The sequence below is a fragment of the Filicampus tigris genome, chromosome 2, assembly GCF_054856515.1.
Source record: "Filicampus tigris isolate MCC_2025a chromosome 2, RoL_Ftig_1.0, whole genome shotgun sequence".
NCBI classification, from domain to species: Eukaryota; Metazoa; Chordata; class Actinopteri; order Syngnathiformes; family Syngnathidae; genus Filicampus; species Filicampus tigris.
The window spans coordinates 7,115,974-7,135,150 of record NC_141218.1 but is presented as its reverse complement, the minus strand read 5'-3'; the positions used below and the strand labels follow the sequence as shown (position 1 = coordinate 7,135,150).

The window sequence follows — 19,177 nt, the reverse complement described above, 5'->3', positions numbered from 1 at the left end:
CTTTTCTCGTGTTGCGTCAGTTTCATTTTTCTCGTAACACTGACTTTTTCTCATTTCATTTTCTCACGTGGCGTTAATCTCACTTTTCTTAAAACATTATGTTTTTTCTCGTCAAATTAAGACTGTTTCCATATAATGTGATCCTTAACGTTCTGACTTTCTCACGGCATTGACTTTTTTCCTCATGACGTTACAACTTTCTCTTCTATCATTTCATTTTCTCGAGGTGCGTTACGCCTTTTTTTCCCCCACATCCTTACGTTTTCTCCTCGCAACGAATTTAAAGCAACACTGTGTCATATGTCAGTTTTTGTTGATTGTCGCCGTGTGGACAAAAGTGTTAGTGTTTTGACAAAAATCAAGCGTGTAGTGTCTTGAAATCCTGAGCCGTCCTTATAGCGAAAGGAGCAAGTGAGCATGCCGTAAAGCAATTCAGGACATTTGTATTTTTTGGTGTGACAGGGTTGATCCCATCCTCCTAAAAAGTTGCTTTGTGCCAGTAAAAACCATACAGACCCCCCCAGGACATGAAGTCCCATTCAACCACTGTACTTGTAAGTCAATGTTTCATCAAAAGAGTTGTTAAATTTTTTTATTTAGGTCAATTTCTTGCCCAGTGCTGCTTTAATTTTGCCCATGCTGCCACGCGCTCACCTCGGCTTTATTAAATCTCATGTGATTGCCCATGATGTGGAACTCGACGACTCGAGGGCCCCGGTAGCCTTTGACCCTGTGGGCACTGAAGGGCAGCGGGTAGCCCAGCTGGTAGCCCAGCGGCAGTGCGAAGCGCAGGCCGCGCTCCTCCCCGAAACGGTAGAGCATGTTGAGCACGGTGCTGCTGGCCGTCTTGTGGGTCTTGAGGAACATGACGTGCGTGTGCGGCCGGCAGGAGCCCAGAGGCGGACCCTGTGCGTCGGGGGACGAGAAGATGGAGCGAGCGACTGGCTGGACGCTGCTGCAAAAGATGGAAAACGCAAATAAACAAGGAAGAAACCACTTTTGTTGCTAGTCGTCCCGCAAAATTGCCACTTTTTTTTTTTTTTTCTCCACCCAATATTACGACTTTATTTCTTCAACAGTGTAACTTTCTTGATGTAATTTTGCAACTTGATATTACATCCAACAATATAAGTAAGGATCCTTAAACAGTGGTTCCTCTACTTACGAACGTCCCTTCATACGAAATTTTCAAGTTACGAAACGCCTCAACGGGAAAATATTGCCCCTTGTTACGAAAAAAAATTCAGGATACGAAAGGTAAAAGTATGGGCTGCTACTCGCAGCTCCAGAGTTTCCTGAACGCAACGTACTCATAGCTGCTCTGCCATTGGCTATTACCTTGCATCTTCCTGGCATCCCATTGGCTAAGAGGGACCTCTACCGTATGTGTCCACGTGTGTAGATAGACAGGTAGATAGATATAAATGTGATAGATCTGTCGATGCAGCGTCCTCGTCAGTCGCCCCTCGGGCCATGAGGTGTTCCAATAGTTTGACATGAATTAGAAACAAGGAAAAGAAAAAAAATGAGAAAATAGTTGTTTTTGTCCATACAAACGAAGCAAGAGATAATAGAAAGGTATGAAAAAGGGATGCGTTTGGTTGATCTCGCCAAAGAATATGGCCGTAATCATTACGGTTTTTGCCGGGCGTTTTGTAAAGAACTGATTTAATAACGTGGATCGACAGTCGCCACGTTATTAAATCAGTTGTTTACAAAACGCCAGGAAAGAAACACTTCTGAGAGAGAACATGAACCAAAGAGGGCAAAAAGCGATGAGGACAGCAATTAAAAGGTAAACGACCATCATTTTTATTCTTTACTTTATTCTTTGTTTTGTTTTGTTTTACACTATGCACAACTCTAATTTGTTGTGCAATCATCTACTTGTAACATGTTTTGATGCATTTTTATGCTTTATAAAACATTGATGTCTGAATATTGGGGGGCTTGGAACGGATTAGGGCATTTACATGGAAAACACGTCTCTACTTACAAAATTTTCTACTTAAGAAATTTCTTCCAGAACCAATTAATTTCGTAAGTCGAGGTACCACTGTTCCAAAAGCTCGAGTTTTTGGTCTCAAAACTACGGATTTTTTCTGGCAAGATTTTGTTCCTTTTATCTCGGCTTTGTGGAAAAAAAAAGAAGAAGAATCTCCATTTACCTTTTGCTGAAAATAATGGCCAGCAATTGTCCAGCGAAAGCGATGGCCACGAAGAGCAGCAGAGCTTTCCACATCCAAAGCGGCCCCAGCCGGCCGCACACCAGGCCTCGCAACATCCTGCCAGATGCACAAAATCAACCCAATGAGTGGACGAGACATTTGTGGCCAGAACCGCAAAAAGCTTGTCTGCATTATGCTCAATTCCCACCTCAAATGATTTTTTTTTTTTCTTGTAACATTTTGCCTTTTTTTTTTTTTTTTCTTGGAACGTGACATCTTTTTTTTCCTGCAATACTGCACTTTTCTCGCAGCACTGCGAACTGTCACATAAGGATCGGGATTTGGACCCTTGCGCTAATATGACACGGAAGTTGAAGAGTTACAAAGTCTTTAGCAACATAACTACAAAGTAACAACAGAGATCAGGACTGGAAGAGAGTTTGCATCCTAACTCAAAGAAGCTTTGACGTACTGACAATGTGTCACTGAACTTTTAAACTGTCAGACTTCAGGCCTGTATGAAAACACACAGTGACGTCAGAGCATTTTTGTAGCATAGTGACGACGTAAATCTCCGGGTCTGACTGTCCGCGGCCAAACGCGGATCCAGAGATATCCGCAAATCTCCACGGCGGCCGGAGTTTTGCGTTTTCACTGAAAAAACTCCGGGGGAAATGCGCTATATAAATAAAATTGTACTGTATTGTATTGTATTATAAACATAAGGGGCAGTTCTGCTTGCCACAGTAAGATGCCTAGCCTCGAAGCTAACCGCTCCGTCATTGTCACAAAGCAGAGTTGAATGCTTTGCGAACCACATGTTGATAAAAGTAAGAAGTGCGTGCGCGCCTGTGTGTAACCAACATGTCATGAAAAGCTAAACTCGACTCAAATTGATTTATAGAGCACTTTAAAACAACCAACCACCACTCCTCGTCAGTTTTTCTGCTTCCACAGAAAAGTCAGTATGGTGCACATGCGACACACGAGAATGACAGAACACCCACAAAAAGCGATGGAGAGAAGAGACAGCCGTGTTGATGAGATGGTTTTTCTGGCTAGTAGCTGCGTTGAGGATGCACTTTTCTGTTTTTGTTTTGTTTTCAAAGATGTGTGAAAGATAAACATTTCTACGGAAGAGGATTAGGGCCAGTAGGGGGGGGGGGAGTAGGTTGGCAAGTTTCTCACTTTGATCTCAGAATTCTGTCTTTAAAGTCAGAATTGTTCTTTGAAGTGAGAATTCTGACTTTAAAGTGGGAATTTTGAAAAGTGAGAATTTTGACTTTATTCTCTGAATTTTGACTTTAAAGTCAGAAGTCATTCTGATTTCAAAGTGGGAATTCTGAAGTGAGAATTCTGACAATTATTCTCTGACTTTATAGTCAGAATTCCCACTTTAAAGTCAGAATTCTGAGAATAAAGTCAGAATTCCCACTTTGAAGTCAGAATTCTTACTTTAAAGAACAATTCTGACTTTAAAGTGGGAATTCTGAAAAGTGGGAATTCTGACTTTAAAGTCAGAATTCTGACTTTATTCTCAGAATTCTGACTTTAAAGTCGGAATTCCCACTTTAAAGTCAGAATTCTCACTTTAAAGAACAATTCTGACTTTAAAGTGGGAATTTTGAAAAGTGAAAATTCTGACTTTAAAGTGGGAATTCTGACTTTAAAGTCAGAATTCTGACTTTAAAGTCGGAATTCTCACTTTAAAGTTGGAATTCTGACTTTATTCTCAGAATTCTGACTTTATTCTCAGAATTCTGACTTTATTCTCAGAATTCTGACTTTAAAGTCAGAATTCCCACTTTAAAGTCAGAATTTTCACTTTTCAAAATTCCCACTTTAAAGTCAGAATTGTTCTTTAAAGTGAGAATTCTGACTTTAAAGTGGGAATTCTGAAAAGTGAAAATTCTGACTTTATTCTCTGAATTTTGACTTTAAAGTCAGAAGTCATTCTGACTAAAGTCAATTCTGACTTCAAAGTCAGAATTCTGAGAATAGAGTCAGAATTCCCACTTTAAAGTCAGAATTCTGAGAATAAAGTCAGAATTGTGACCTTAAAGTGAGAATTCTGAGAATAGAGTCAGAATTCCCACTTTAAAGTCAGAATTCTGAGAATAAAGTCAGAATTGTGACCTTAAAGTGAGAATTCTGAGAATAAAGTCAGAATTCTCACTTCAAAGTCGGAATTCTGACTTTAAAGTCCGACTTCCCACTCTTAAAGTGAGGACGGCCCGCCGAGGGGCCCCCAGTCATCCGTCAAAAACAAATCGCTGATGCACGTCGTCAGCTGAGTGCATGTGTGAACATGTTATACATCTTTTAAAAGCTGAGTTTCTGGAGATTTGAATGGTGCCCAACATTTTACAATGCAATTATATCTGCTGATTGAGTGAGCATTTATGTTAGACAATCGTAGCTCTAAAAACAAAAAGGCGACACGCTATAGCAACGTCATAATTCACACACGGAAATGTCCCAACTCCATCAAACGTGGTCCCATTACGTCGACAAGGGTCCAGTCAAAATATTCCGGTAAAATAGTGAGTCCATGCCAAGCTTTACATCCATAAAGCCACGTTATCTGCAGCTGCAAACGTTACCAATTTCCATCAAAGATCTGATTTCTGATGCATTTGTGATCGTAGCTTCACTTGGCATGAGCGCATTAGCCACTTACACGTCTCAAACGAAAGGTCTAATCCTTGGCCTTTGATTGACACCTCACTTTAGCCAATCTGCAAGGGTTTTTCCCTTCAAAAAGACTCACAGAAGCCAATGAACAGTTTTTTTGGATTATTGTCAAATTTGAACTGGAACTTGGGGACACCTCAAGCTTTGATCCTGTAGTGTTTTCAAGTCCCAATCAACATTCTAAATTCATTTTCAAGGCAGATTTTGTGAAAAGAAATTAGACGAACATAAGATTTTTTTCTGTTTTCAAACATCCATAGAGAAAAATTCAAAATGTTATCTTCAAAAAGAGACCAAAACTATGCTGATACTCCGAATGGTTCAAGAACAGCTACAAATTTACTTTTGGTGCACCTTTTTTAGGCGTTTTTGGCAAAGTTGCCAAAAAGTTGCCCTCTGCTTAAAGGGTTAAAGTCAGAATTCTGACTTTAAGATAAGATAAGAATAAAGTGAGGATTGGGAGAATAAAGTCAGAATTCTCACTTTAAAATCATAATGCTGAGAATAAAGTCAGAATCTTACCAACCTTATTTTTTTGCTATTTGCTGTAGTAAACTTTAAGGAGATGTGAGTTTTCATTGAACTATAAGACATGCATCTGAGCCTGGGAGCTCCGGGAACTTTTTGTTTGACTTTTTAAAACAAAGTTGTCTATTTTCTAAGATTTAAAAAAGCTTTGAGATGTTGTAAATCACTTAAGTTTTTTTTATATACATGTGCTTAAAGGCATTTAAACTAAGTCAAGTGCTGGAGTTTTTATTTTTCAAAATTTCAACACCATTTTCCGTCTTTTTTCTACGAATCAATATCGGCTTCAAATATCAGTTATCGGCCTCCTTGATCACTTGATCATCAAAAAGCATATCGATCTATCCCTACTTGTAACATTACAACTTTTTAAAATTTTTTGCAATAGTACGACATTATCTCATTGTAGCTACTTTTTTCTTGTTATATTCCAATTTTTTTTCACAAAATATTACAAACTTATCCTTGAAACATTGTGGCTTTTTGGATAAAATTATGAAAATGAAATGACATTTTTCAAAAAATTACACCCTTTTCCTCACCAAATTTTGTTTTTAAAATATTACAACTTAACTATTAGAGCCTACTTATTTGTCACATTGCATTTTTTTTTCTCCTGACAGTCCAATCATTTTGTCGCAAAATGTTGACAATTTTTCTCCACAATATTACGTCTTTTCTCTTGTAACATTACGACTTTTTTTCCTCGTAACATTACGACTTCTTTTTCTTGTAACTTGGCTCTCATAGCATTGAGATCATTTTCTCGCAGCACTGCAACGTTTTGTCTGAAAATCAACAGATGCAACAAATACTGAAAATATATGCGGCGGATCAGATTTAACAACAGAGAGAGCCATTCTTTACCCACCACAGTTTTAAAGCGACAAAAAAAGAAAGAAATGAAAAACGAGAAAGGCCTTGGCGTGAGAAGGAGGGGGGTGAGCCCCCACCCCCAACCCCCGCTATCTCTGCCTTGATTTCCCTACACAATCCCCGCATCGCAATCCCGACGTTTTTTTTTTTCCTAATTTGCACCCTTTTTTCCTCCCTCCTGCAGAAAACGAATACTACCTGGCTCTCCGTTTGAAAAGCATCGCTGTGTCCCCGGACCGGTAGCGGCGGCAGCGGCGGTGTTGTTCGTGTGCAGCCGCCGGCAGCTCGGAACATCTCGCTGCGGGGATGAGGTGAACCGGGCCGGGGCTGGGGTTCGGATAGGGAGCGGGGGCCGAAAGACGTCGCCGGCAATGTGCTTTTTTTGTCTCCTCGAGCTGCTTAACTGTGCACGCAAGACATAGATGAGCTGGCGGCGCGCGAGCGAGACAAAAGATAATGATGACTTCCGCTAACATGCAAAATAAAAGCGAAGAGAAGGTGAGAAGTACGTCCGGTCACTTCCAAAATAAAAACGTCAAGTCTGTTGCCAGTTCAATATTTCCTCCTTTAAATATTTTACAAATGATTGTATAATTTCCTCCTTAGATTTTTTTAAAAGCAGAGTTTATGTGATTTCTAAATATATATATATATGAGATTAATTTTTTTTTAATCTGTAAGGATAACAACAAATTAGCATTTTTAGCATTATTTTTCATTTCATTTAATTGTAATTGGTTAACCAATTATTTACTGAGCCCCTAAGGTGACATGTGCTGCCATCGTTAATTATCCAAGGTTTCTCAGCATATACAGTATGATTTTTTTTTCTTACATTTTTCCAATATTTTTCAATAATTTTGGGGTGTCGAGTACCCCCAATTTTCCATGTATTGAATGTTTATCAGCTCTAAAGGGAGAATTTTTAGGATTTAATTGTAATTATTTTTCACAAGTGCATTTCAATGGGCATCAATTATACGCAAATTTTGGCTATTTGTATCCCAATACCCCCGCGAATAGTGGGGGTCGACGGTACATTGAATAAACAAGTTGTTTAAATAGATTGAATGAAAATGACAACTTTTCTCTTGTAACTTACATTTTTTTTCCCTTCATAACATTGTGCGTTTTTACGCCCAAAAGTAATTTGGTTTCATTTCTAACAAGTGTACAGTGCAAGTGTACAGTGCCTTGAAAAAGTATTCACCCCCTCGGCTTTTTACCTAATATGTTACATTACAACCTCTAATTTAAGTGATATTTAAATCAGAATTTTATTTGATGGATCCGCACAAAATAGTATACGTTTTGAAGTGAAATGAGAAATATATATATATATATATATATATATATATATATATATATATATATATATATATATATATATAAATACATTTTATAAATGAAAAACTTAAAATTGCCATGTGCATATGTATTGACCCCCTTTGTTATGAAGCCCCTGAAATTCTCCGATTCAACCAATTACCTTCAGAAGTCACGTAAATAGTGAAACAAAGTCCACTCGTGTGCAATCTTAAGTGTCACATGATCTGTCAGTATATGTACACCTCTTCCGAAAGGCCCCAGAGGCTGCAACGCCTAATGACGAGGCACCGCTAACCAAACGCCACCATGAAGACCAAAGATCTCCCCAAACAAGTCAGAGACAAAGTTGTCGAGAAGTACAAGTCCGGGTTGGGTTATAAGAAAAATATCCCAATCTTTGATGATCCCCAGGAGCACCATCAAAACACACATGGGAGACTCTCAAAATGTATGGAGGAAGAGCTCTGGTCAGATGAGACTAAAATGGAACTTTTGGGCCATTAAGGAAAAATGCTATGTCTGGTGCACAGTGAAACATGGTGGTGGCAGCATCATGCTGTGGGGATGTTTTTCAGCAGCAGGGAATGGGAAAGTGGACCGAGTCAAGGGAAAGATGGATGGTGCTGAATACAGGGATATTCTGGAGCAAAGCCTGTATCAGTCTGTCACTGTTTTGAGACTAGGACGGGGGTTCACCTTCCAGCAGGTAAAAAAAGATACCACGTCTTCAAAGTTGTGGGCATGTTCTGTAAATTAAATGATGCAAACCCTCAAACAATCCATTTGAATTCCAGGCTGTGAGGCAACAAAACACAAAAAAAATGTCAACTTTTTCGAGGCACTGTATACAATACCAGAGCAGCGTTAACCTGTGCCCGTTCGGACTACGTTCCCTCAGCAGATCAGTCAAACAAGATTACTCCCGACTGTTGTGCCAAATGCTTCCACCCTAAGCTGATAAGTGGGGAATTAGAACTGGCCTTAAAGCAAGACACATGTATGGACAAGTAGCAGCTAGACCGACATTTCCTTCATGGAGCCCCAGGCTTTCTCCGCATTTCAACATGCTTATACACGGCCCAAAAAAGTGTGGAACACAAAGCACTTGAAAGTAGGAGCCAATTAAAAGTCCTTGTTTGCAATTTCTCACATAAATTCCATACGAAATCTCCACTGACGGGAGCGATGTTAATTAAGGCCACATTTACAATGTTATATTAGACACTGTTAAGCACTTTTATTTGGACAGAAATGTGCAAAAATAAGATCCTCCGCCCCCCATAAAAAAAATTTAAAAAGTCCTCACACAATTCTAGCTGAATGTTGTCTCCAAAACATGACATTGTTTGACCAGACCGCAAGTACTGCTCTTAAACCCGACTGCAATGCTGCCAAAACCCTCCCCCCTAAAAGTCTACTTTTCACTTGAAATTTCACACCCAAATGTGCCCCAGTTACTCACCTGCTCTTGGAATATTTTGCTGACGTAGACTCCGGCGAAGATAAATCTGTTGCCCCTCATTTGCACAAGGCAACCACTTGAAGTTCATCTCCAGAAGGCATAAAATAAATATTTCACTGCATCCTGTTAGCGGCTAAATAGACGCTTATTCCCCATTGAGTCTCCATGCAAGATTTGAAACCTGACGACAGGCTTCCACAAACAACAACATGCCCCCTCCGTCCTCTTAATCCAGCCTGTCGTGGACAAAATAAAACCTCAGAAGAACTTTTGGGAAAAATGTAGGAATCATTAATGCTCCTAATATTTCAGAATTGTTCTTACAGCTCTTGTCTTGGACCTGTGTAGTCCAAGTGTAGACTACTGTAATGCATTAGTGACTGGGAAGTGTCCTATTATGGAAACAAGATGTCTCCCGAGTCAACAAAATGCCCTTTTTCTTTTCTATACTCTTGACAGGGAATTTTTTCGCTCACAATTCCTCTCAAAAATAAATAGGACATCCTATGATCCCTCATAAAAACAGATTGACTTGATTTTTTAAAAATAATTTAATTTTAAACAGTTTCCGCTCCAAAGTCTTGATTTAGGATCCCTAACCCAAAAAGTCAGATTGACTTCAAACTGAAATCCTTGTCGCCTTCCTTCTATCCTTCTCCCTTTCTTTCCCTCCTTCCTTAATTCTCCTTACTTCCTTTCGTCCATCCATTCTAGTTTTTTTTCTTCTTTCCTATCGCCCTTGTCTCCTTCCATCAATACCTGCTCATTTTCCGTCCTCCCTCTCAATTTCTGTTCCTTCCTTCAAAAGCTCCCCATTTCATTCCTCCCTTCCTTCTTTCCTTCCTTCCGTAAAGCGGAAATCAACGCAAGCATTTTTTTTTTTTCACGAATGTTCTATGCAAGCCCACTAGTTGAAACAGGGCATTCTGATAAATAATAATAAGTATTAACCCACTCGTTTTTAGCCATCTCCGGGGGCGGCCATTTTGTCTTCTGTCGACTGAAAATGACATCACAGCTGCTCACGAGGACCAATCACGGCTCAGTTTCGGAAAACAGGTCAGCCGTGATTGGCCGTTGCGGGCAGTGTTGATATCATTTTCAATCGGCAGAAGACAAAATGGCCGCCCTCGGACATGGCTAAAAACGAGTGCATTTTGCTGCTTAACTTATATCCCACGAAAGCAAAATTAATCAGAATGCCGTGTTTCGACTAGTGGGCCTGCTGGAAACATATTCTTGAAAAAAAAAATGTTTGGGTTGACTTCCGCTTTAAATAAGAGATTTCAAAATGTTGCCCTGCTCCCTACAGTATTTTCCGTGTCACGCGTGAAGCCGCTTTGTTCATTGTAAGCTTTATTACAAAATATCTTCAAACATGTACACACATAGACAGAAATATAGTATAGCCATGAAGACTGTTGTCAGTCATGAAAAGCAAAGAAAGGAATCACGTAATCGAGGAATAGGAGGGCCTGCACAGCGTACTAAGGACTTGCAAAACTATTTTCAATTGCATGACGGAGCTGAAGCCGATACGCTCGATGGCGCCGATGCGGGTCATCTCGTCTTCGAGCGTCTGCCTCGGCTGGTTTACTGTGGAAAGACACATGCAGACATCTTGGTTACCATCGTCATACTGTATATTGCAGTCGGCGGCGTTTCTTGATGTCTTGCAATTGTGATTGCAATTGCTGTATCGTTGGTGGCACAGTAGATGTTATTCTAACCCTCAAATGGATGTCATCTTTTATCTTTTTTTTTATTCTTCAATTATATCAAATATTGTGAGAGCAATGAGTTGTTTTACCACCCCTAAAAGACACGGATGTATTTTAGATATGTTTATATTAGTGCTGTCAAGTGATTAAAATATTTGATCTAATTAATCACAACATTTTCCATAATCGATCGCGATTAATCGTGTTTTTCAGCTACAATTTTTTTTTTTTTTACAAAGCTTGGGACCGATATTTACTTGAGTGAAATCTTGGAATAAATGTGGAAAGAAATGAAAAGTATATTTTGATTCAAAGACCGTTGTAGTAGCTTTCTTTGATCCTTGAATACGATTCTTTTCCTGTAAAATGCAACAGTTGAACGATACACCAAAGATGGTAAAAATGGTATTTGAATTTGGCCAAGCATCTTTTTAAAGTAAAACTACGTAAAAGTCCGTCTTTGCAACAGTGACTCTCCTCTAAGTTTGGCCGCACAGTGAGCAGAGGTCAGCTGCTACAGGAAGCAAATAAAACTGAGTGAACTGCGTTACTTTTTTTGGGTGTGCTTTGAAATTTAAATTAATCTCCATAGTTAATGCTATAACTTTGACAGCCCTAGTTTATCGTTTGTAAAATATCACGATATCATTTTACAAGAACAATAATGATACCACCGGTCAAATAATGTGATACATTATTAGTGTGAGTTACTGTGCAATTCCCACACCAGTTTGTCACTAATCAACACTCTACAGTGTGTCTTATCGCCACCATTTAAAATAATCCACTCATGCGGTGCGCTGAGTACGAAAGTGTGCCAAAAAGAGTGCCCTGGCCCCTACCTCTTTTCCGCAGGTGCCGCAGATGCATCCGAAAAGCCCGTTGATCATTTGAATGAGACAGAGGATCAGTTCAAGGCAGGCCGCCACCAATAATGTGGAGAACAGCCCCACGTTGAATTCAACGACACCCTCGGGGATGATGCACCAACTCCACATGTGCTTTTCTGTCAGGTAACTCCCAGTGCTGCAAGGACGAATAGCAGAGGGACGCTTGGCGGTCAGTGGGCGTGGAACATGCGTGACGTCATCTTCGGGAGGTAGTGGAGAGTAGCACATTGAGATTCGAGTGGCCCCGACCTCATCGTCGCTCGCTTTTGCCCTCGCAAACACAAACTTGAGACAAACGAGTACTGTGCGGCGGCGGGGAAGTTGAACCCAAATTACTTCACATTACGTTTGGCAGATAAAGATGTCTTCCAAAAAACAAAAATCTTAAAGTTTACTGTTTACTGCCACTCCCAGATGGAGATGACGCTCAAACAAAACTAAAAAAAACTTTCCTTCATAAGCTCAAAGAGGAAGTCAACCCCCACATTTTCTTTACAATATTATGTTCTATTGCGATTCCGATTAATATTGCATTTGTGGAATATGAGTTAAGCAGCAAAATCCACCTGTTTTCATGCCCACAGGGCGGCCATTTTGCCACTTGCGGTCGACTGAAAATGACATCACAGTTGCTCAGGGCTCAGTCAACAACCAATCACAGCTCACCTGTTTTCTGAAGCTGAGACATGATTGGTTGTTATCTGAGGCCCTGAGCAACTGTGATGTCATTTTCAGTCCACAGAAGCTGACAAAATGGCCGCCCCGGAGATGGCTAAAGACGAGTGGATTAACTCTTATTCCACAAACACGCAGGATTTATCAGAATGCCGTGTTTGGACCAGTGAGACTGCATAGAACATATTCTTGTCAAGAAAATTTGGGGGTTGACTTCTACTTTGATGCTTACACACAATTTGGAACACCATAGACACGCTAACAATTAGCATCAATTGTTATGACTGGTTGTTTACGTGATGTATCAGCTGCTCTGCAGGTCCTTTTATACTTTGTCCTTTATGATGTCATATATATATATATATATATATATATATATATATATATATATATATATATATATATATATATATATATACATATATATATATATATATATATATATATATATATATATATATATATATATATATATACATATATACATATTTATTTATTTATTTTAATTTTATATATTGTTTATTTCGGCCATCTGTTCCATATCAGTGTACACTATGTCTGTATCATACTGCACTGACTTCACCAAGGGAGTCACAATTAATTAATCGTGATGCACAAACTGTTTCATTTTTTACATTCCATTTAATTCTGTTTTTCCTATAGGATTTATCAAGTATATAGAAACATTATGACGGCCAAAATCCGCCTATCTGACAGAGGTGTCAAATCCAGGTCCAGAAAGCGAACCCGGCCACAGTTTGTCTTCAGCCACAGGTGCTTCTACGCGAGAGCTCGTTCGATTCGCATTTTGGCTGTCGGTTATTATTATCGAATCGTTGAATGCAAAACTTTGACGGTTACCTGTTTGCAAAGGGAACGCCCCATCTCGGAATGGGATTTTGCAGATTGCTCCAGTAGCATAGCGGCCCATTGGCTAGGCCGAGGGCGGCAACGCTCAGACTGTACACGGCCCCCGCCACGCCGGCGGCCGCGAAGCCAATGGACAGGAACATCTGCGCGGGGTGACACCGTGTCAAAAGCGACAGGCTTTTTTGTTGGGGGGAAAAAAAGCTTGGGTTTGTTTGCACTCACCCCGCAGCGGTTGGCACAGCATTTGCCGGAACTGGTCAAGTGAATGTGGATGGCGGGAATGAGGACCTTTCAGATAGAAGCAGCAAGAAAAGATAAATGCTTTTTTTTTTTTTTTTTTTTTTTTTTTTAAGAAAGACAAAAAAAATAAGGGACATTTCTTTCACAGAATTTTACCTTTGGGTCAATCTCAAAATTGGCCATATTGGTTCAAAGCACCCACTTTGGGGTGCCTCAAAGACAAACTTAGGTCAGAGACAGTTTTATGTAGCAATGCGAAATTTGATAGCCATTTTTATCATGAGCAGACCCACAAAAAAAGTCATGAACCTATACAGAAAAACACACAGAAAGTCAGCGATTTTTGTTCAAAGCAGCCATTTTAGGGTCATTCTCACCATTTCTAGGGGTGCCTCAAAGACGAACTTGTTTGTCAGAGGACTACCAATTTTGATTCACCGATACTACACAGATAGTCAATATTAAAGGGGGGAAGTTTTCAATATACAAATGTTTCAAGCTGACCTCTTACCTTGTTACTACCCCAGCGCTTTCTTCGTAATGGAGTGTTAGCAAAACACTAAATGTTATCGGTTTGAAGTATTTTTTTTTTTTTTTTTCCAAGACCGCGTTTCGTTGCCCGCAAGTGCACAACAAATGATTTACACCTCATAAGTCACGCCTTCTGTCTCTGATTGTTTTTTTGTTTTTTTTCTCAGGCTGGGTAGTTTCTTGCATTTCAAATTACATGCACAAGATTGGGCCTGAGATGGATGCTTTTTTTTTCACAGATATTTATCATGTCCCACTGTCAATTCATGACTGTTTTTTTTTTTTTGTTTTTTGTTTTTGTTAATGTGTAAACTCTCCCTTCAAATTGCCTTTTTTTCTCTCATTGCGTTTGAGCTTGGTGACGAAATCGAATGATTTGACAAAATGATATAAATTCAGTCCCCAAAGCCTGTTTTAGTTTTCGCGACTTAAAATTTAATAGCCATGTGTATGAAGGATCTGAATCTATATGAATGGCTTCATATCAGCCAACAGGTTAACCAAAAACCAAATTGGGAATTACACCACATAATCAGTTCAAAGTCTCAGAGTCAGCGTGCCCTGATCTGAGCACTGGACCAGCTGGTTAAGATCATCCCCATAGGCGGGGCCAGCCAGGGAGGAGACCAGCCCACATTATGTTTAGATTTTGAAGACAGTATAAATGTGAGGGCCGCGCCCCTTTTCTGCCCTCGCCCTTCTCGGCTGAGAGCATTCGCGAGGATGGAAAAGCTGCCCAGTTCTGATTATTGTATGATTCCTGAACTTCAGAGATGGTAAAGAAAACTGACGAGAAAATTCTCAAATCGATTTGTGTGAGTCTTTATTTATATTGGATGCCCTCTTGAAAGATAAAACGAACACGCATTGAGTAAGTAGTTGTTTTGTAAATTGCCAATTGGGCTTATGGTCTCGAGACTTACAAAACATTCTTACATGTACCATGAGCAGAGCCACAAAAAAAGTCTCAAGAACCCATGCAGGAAAATACACAGGAAGTCTGCCATTTTGTTTCGAAGGGGCCATTTTTAGGGTGAACTTCATGGATCCCATTCCTCCCAAATTTCAATGACTCACCATTATGCCTCCTCCGATCACTCCTCCCATGTATTTAACCTCCTCAGTGATCCGGGGCAGTCCGTCCCGGTCCTCGGCCGCATACTGGGTTTGGAGGTCAGGGAAGAAGAGCACGATGTTGCAGATGATGGAGACCAACGCCAAGATGTAGAGAGGCACAGCGATGACCTTGGCGCACGCTCCCGTACACATGTTTGCAGGTGAAAGCACAAAAGAACACAGAGGGAATTCCTGTTTCAGCTCTATTAGTATATATATGATTAGTCCTAAAGTGTGTGGGTGGGTGGTTGGGTGTGAAAAAAGGCGGAACTATCGGCGATAAGCACACACAGCCTGATTAGACATTTTATGGCCTGGACTTTATGTTATGGGAGTGTGTATCGACAGTGTTTCCATGAGAGCCATAAAATTCTGCCTTGTTTGCTTTGCACCTTTTTCCTTTCCAATAATACGTTACGAAGAAAAAAGGTTGAATACTAAAAGATTTTAAAAGTGAGTTATGAGAATTAGGTTGTTGTTATTGCAAGAATAAATGTTGAACTTACAGAGAAAAATCAATCCGATTTTTGTTTTTTTTCATTCTCGAGATTTAAGACGGGTTTTCTTAAGAAAAAAGGCGCATTATACTTTTACAACATTAAAGTCATAATTAGTCTAGGAATAATTTAATCATTTAGTGTAAAAAATAAAAAACACAATCCGCCCCAGATAAGGAGAACAAAATGGTTGGATGGATGATTAAGAAAAAAAAAAGTCAGAAGTTATTACAAAAATTGTCATAATTTCAAGTTAAAAAAAAAAAATCGGGATAGTGCAAGACTTTTTTCTTGAGGAGTCTCAATTTTTTTTACACATTTAAATTGAAGGGAAAAAGCTGAGATATAAGATATTTTTTCAAACATTCTCGACAATTAAGACGGTCTTTTATAAAGAAATGAAATTACAATTTCAAAAGATTAAAAAATATATTTTACAAAAATAAAGTCGTAATTATTACGGCACTTTTATGTTTGAAAAAAATCAAGTCTATTACAAGAATGAAGCTGTCACACCATGGGAAAAAAAAAAGTCGGGATATGACAAGATTTTTTTTTTTCAACATTTTGTAAGATATTTTCTTAATATATATATGACGTCATAAGTATGATAGAGTAGAAACACTGTGTAACTAGCATGACATTTTAAAGAAGTTCATGTAATGATGAGAATTTTGAAAGACATCTCACTGAAAAACATCTCAGTACTACTTTTGATGAGGAACTGCTCGCAATCCAAAGCATACCACATCAAAATGCAAATCCTTCGCGTCCGAATACTTTTGGAACTAGCCGTGCATTAAATACTTAAGTTTAGTTTATACAAAACCCGCATAACTAGGTTGTAAAAAAAAAAAAACTGCATAGATAAGTTGCCATAGAGTTGGGGGTTGTATGGGGGGAGGGGGGGGGGGTGAATGCATGTGTGTGTGCATGTGTTGTAATTTGATGATCTTATCAGTGCATTATGGTGCTATTGAGACGGTTAGGGTGTGTCAGTGTCCATACCTGACAGTTGAAACACACACACACACACACGCTGAGGTTATTAGTCCCAGTTATGCAAACAGTGCTCAGCGCCTGGCACTACCACTCTAAAAGAGTCTGATTGGGGGGGTTGTAATATGATGATGTCATAGGGAGGAGTTTGCCAAATGACAGATTGACAAAATCATTTTTGCCAGAGTTGACTGTAGAATAAAACGTCACAAGAATAAAGACGTCATGTTTTAGAAGAAAAAAATCGCAATGTAACGAGATCAAAAATGTTGAGACTTTGCTAACTAGGACGGCACTCGCTTAGCTAGCAAAAGTCGTAAGTGTTTCAAGATAAAAAAGATTTATGTTACGGGATGTCATTTTACAAGCGGGGAAAAAAGTGAATGAGAGTATTTGTAGTTATTTTAAGAGGACATTTCGTAGGCATTTTGCATAAACCTTTTTACAAATTATTTTCTCTCAGAAAATTGCAGAATTCTGTAATATTTGCATTTCATTTTTGCATATCACAAATGGGTGTATTTTTTTCATTTTATTCTAGCAAATTGTCTTTGTTCCTGTAAAGTTATAAAGGAACTGCAGTGTTTCCATGTAATTATTGCTAACTAGGACTTAATCCTAGTGACAGGTTATTTTGCAACATGTTCTATTGTAAATTACGCGTGGTAACATTACTTTTTTTGTTGTAGAATTACAAACTGATTTGTGTAAAATTTCTATTTCATTCTCGCAATTCAGCTCACGTAAAATTACAAAGTGATTCCTGTAATATTTCCGTTTCATTTTAACAATTCATGAAAGGTTATATTTCAGTGTATAAAAGTTTTACGACTTATCTTGTGAAACTACAAACTGATTTGGATAGTATTCCCCATTTTATTCAAGCAAATTTAGAAATCAATTCCTGCAGTAAATTTCCTTTTCATTCTACCAATTCCAATTTAACACTTATAAAATTATTAGGTTTAATCTAGCGACATTATCTTTCTTGGTAAATTGCACTTTTATGTCAGGTGTCGTTCCGACTTTTTCCTTCTTAAAATTACATATGAATTACTGTAAAATTTCCATTCCAATTGTGCAAATAACTTAACTCATAAATTTACACCTTTTTATAGATTCATGTTGCGAATGCGTCGTAATGAGGACATCAAAATATTTTAAAACAAGAATAATTTATTGACAAATTAATTCCATGTGGGGACAAACACACAAGGAAGTAGTATGAACAAAAGTCTTCTATTATCAATTGTGATACATTTCATATTGCAATGTGTATTGCCAAGTCAATCCAAGCACCTGACTCCCGGTTTCAGGAGTTTCGAAGGACCCGAAACGGGAGGCCGTGACCCGGTATGATGACGTCAGCCGTGCGGAGCGCCTGTTGGCGGCTCGTCTCCTGCACGGCGGGGTTCAGGCTCAAATCCCTCCACGTGTCGTCGTCGGCGCAGCAGTCGAAGAGGTCCCCCGCCACGAGAATCGTACCCGCTGAGGTTCCCTTCACCTGGACGCTCACGTCCTGTCCGCTGTGGCCCGGGCTGGGAACCACACGCACCTGGAACACACACACAGGTGAGGCGTATGGTATATTGAATATGAATATTACAATATGATAAATTTAACATGAAAAAGAATTACGCGATAATTGCGGCAAACAGAATCACTGAGAGAATAACTGCTGTTGACCACAACTGACGCCTAGACACTCACGTGCAGATGTCACAAGCAACCCAACCGGGCCCCGCCTCTTAAAGGCACACATACACTATTTTTATTTTTTTATATTTTATGCTTGCATGAATTACAAATAAATGGAAGCCCCCACCGCATTTATAAAAAAAGTGAGTGTTTTGCAATTTAAGTTGTCTTTGTCATAACTACAAGAAATAAAATTTGTACAAGAAAAAAAAAATCTGCATTTCACATGAATTAAATTTTATGACAAAAAAGTGGCAATATTACAAGATAAAGTCTGGATATAATGAGACAATCGGAAAAAGTTGAGATTTGAGTTGAGACAAGAGTAGTAAAACAATTTGGAGAATTAAAGCAAATTATGTCTTGGTTTTTGTAAAATTACAAATTAATTCCTTTGTTTTTTCAAATATTTTTTTTGTAAATTAATCTCTGTAATATTCTAATTTAAATAAAGCCATTGAATGTCGCTTACGTGCTCGTCCACGACGTGCGCGTGCCCCTGCGCCATCTTATTGGGCCGATACACGTCACCTCGGCTGACGTCATGTCCCACAATGACTAAAGCGGACGGGAAAAGGTTAAGGTTCCCCACGTGGTCAGAATGGCCGTGGGTCCCCACGACCAACTGTATATCCCCGGGCTCCAGCCCCTTTTTTCGGAGGCTCGCCACTAGGAAGTCCCTGTCCCAAGGCCCCCCAGTGTCCACCAGGATGTTGTTGCCACCTCCAGTGACGAGCGTGATGGTTCCGTCGGCTCGAAACGTTCCGTCGGGCTGCGGTTGATAGTAGCCCACCTTCAAGACCGACACCGAGTATGGATCGCCGGGAAAGTCCAGCTGAGTTTCACGGAGAGGAATTTTTTGGAAGTCAACAATGGAAGCCAT

At 39.4% G+C, this 19,177-nt stretch overlaps 3 protein-coding genes and 1 long non-coding RNA gene across 8 annotated transcripts in view; 1 reads left to right on the top strand and 3 right to left on the bottom strand.

Moving 5' to 3' along the window:
* The window catches only part of gal3st4 (galactose-3-O-sulfotransferase 4), a 13,066-nt gene extending 3,626 nt beyond the window's left edge, over nt 1–9,440 (bottom strand). Inside the window, exons 1-3 of one of the 3 annotated variants that reach the window (XM_086057546.1) lie at nt 9,058–9,440; nt 2,169–2,285; nt 655–955 (exon numbers count right to left, since the gene is read on the bottom strand). In XM_086057546.1, the coding sequence (XP_085913672.1) occupies nt 655–955; nt 2,169–2,284 (417 nt within the window). In that variant the 5' untranslated portion in view covers nt 2,285; nt 9,058–9,440. Of the gene's footprint in view, nt 1–654; nt 956–2,168; nt 2,286–6,464; nt 6,769–9,057 lie in introns of those variants that run through there. The other 2 variants (XM_086057537.1, XM_086057529.1) reach the window with 2 other exon arrangements.
* Nucleotides 1–18,415, top strand: part of LOC147151117 (uncharacterized) — a 23,886-nt gene extending 5,471 nt beyond the window's left edge. The window contains exons 2-6 of one of the 3 annotated variants that reach the window (XR_015081815.1): nt 6,451–6,577; nt 11,634–11,791; nt 13,007–13,117; nt 15,109–15,261; nt 17,913–18,415. This is a non-coding gene — a long non-coding RNA (uncharacterized LOC147151117). Of the gene's footprint in view, nt 1–6,450; nt 6,765–11,633; nt 11,792–13,006; nt 13,118–15,108; nt 15,262–17,912 lie in introns of all 3 variants that reach the window. The other 2 variants (XR_015081816.1, XR_015081817.1) reach the window with 2 other exon arrangements.
* Nucleotides 10,393–15,468, bottom strand: tm4sf21b (transmembrane 4 L six family member 21b). The gene is made up of 5 exons (XM_086012095.1): nt 15,062–15,468; nt 13,436–13,501; nt 13,205–13,356; nt 11,621–11,804; nt 10,393–10,653 (listed from the first exon to the last, which is right to left on the bottom strand). Exons 1-5 carry the CDS (start codon nt 15,251–15,253, stop codon nt 10,651–10,653), a joined length of 597 nt encoding a protein of 198 aa, XP_085868221.1. The 5' UTR covers nt 15,254–15,468; the 3' UTR covers nt 10,393–10,650.
* On the bottom strand, nt 17,755–19,177 carry mblac1 (metallo-beta-lactamase domain containing 1). Its single transcript, XM_086012089.1, has 2 exons — nt 18,767–19,177; nt 17,755–18,151 (listed from the first exon to the last, which is right to left on the bottom strand). The coding sequence occupies exons 1-2, from the start codon at nt 19,175–19,177 to the stop codon at nt 17,909–17,911; spliced, it is 654 nt and encodes a 217-aa protein (XP_085868215.1). The 3' UTR covers nt 17,755–17,908.

What these genes read in the sequence shown, in the direction of transcription:
- tm4sf21b (XM_086012095.1), bottom strand. Translation starts at nt 15,253, where the DNA reads ATGTGTACGGGAGCGTGCGCCAAGGTCATCGCTGTGCCTCTCTACATC. An exon ending in TGATCGGAGGAGGCATAATG is followed by an intron (nt 13,502 to 15,061) that starts GTGAGTCATTGA and finishes TCTATCTGAAAG; the next exon opens with GTCCTCATTCCCGCCATCCA. An exon ending in GGCGTTCCCTTTGCAAACAG is followed by an intron (nt 11,805 to 13,204) that starts GTAACCGTCAAA and finishes TCGTCCTTGCAG; the next exon opens with CACTGGGAGTTACCTGACAG.
- mblac1 (XM_086012089.1), bottom strand. Translation starts at nt 19,177, where the DNA reads ATGGCTTCCATTGTTGACTTCCAAAAAATTCCTCTCCGTGAAACTCAG. An exon ending in CGCACGTCGTGGACGAGCAC is followed by an intron (nt 18,152 to 18,766) that starts GTAAGCGACATT and finishes TGTGTGTTCCAG; the next exon opens with GTGCGTGTGGTTCCCAGCCC.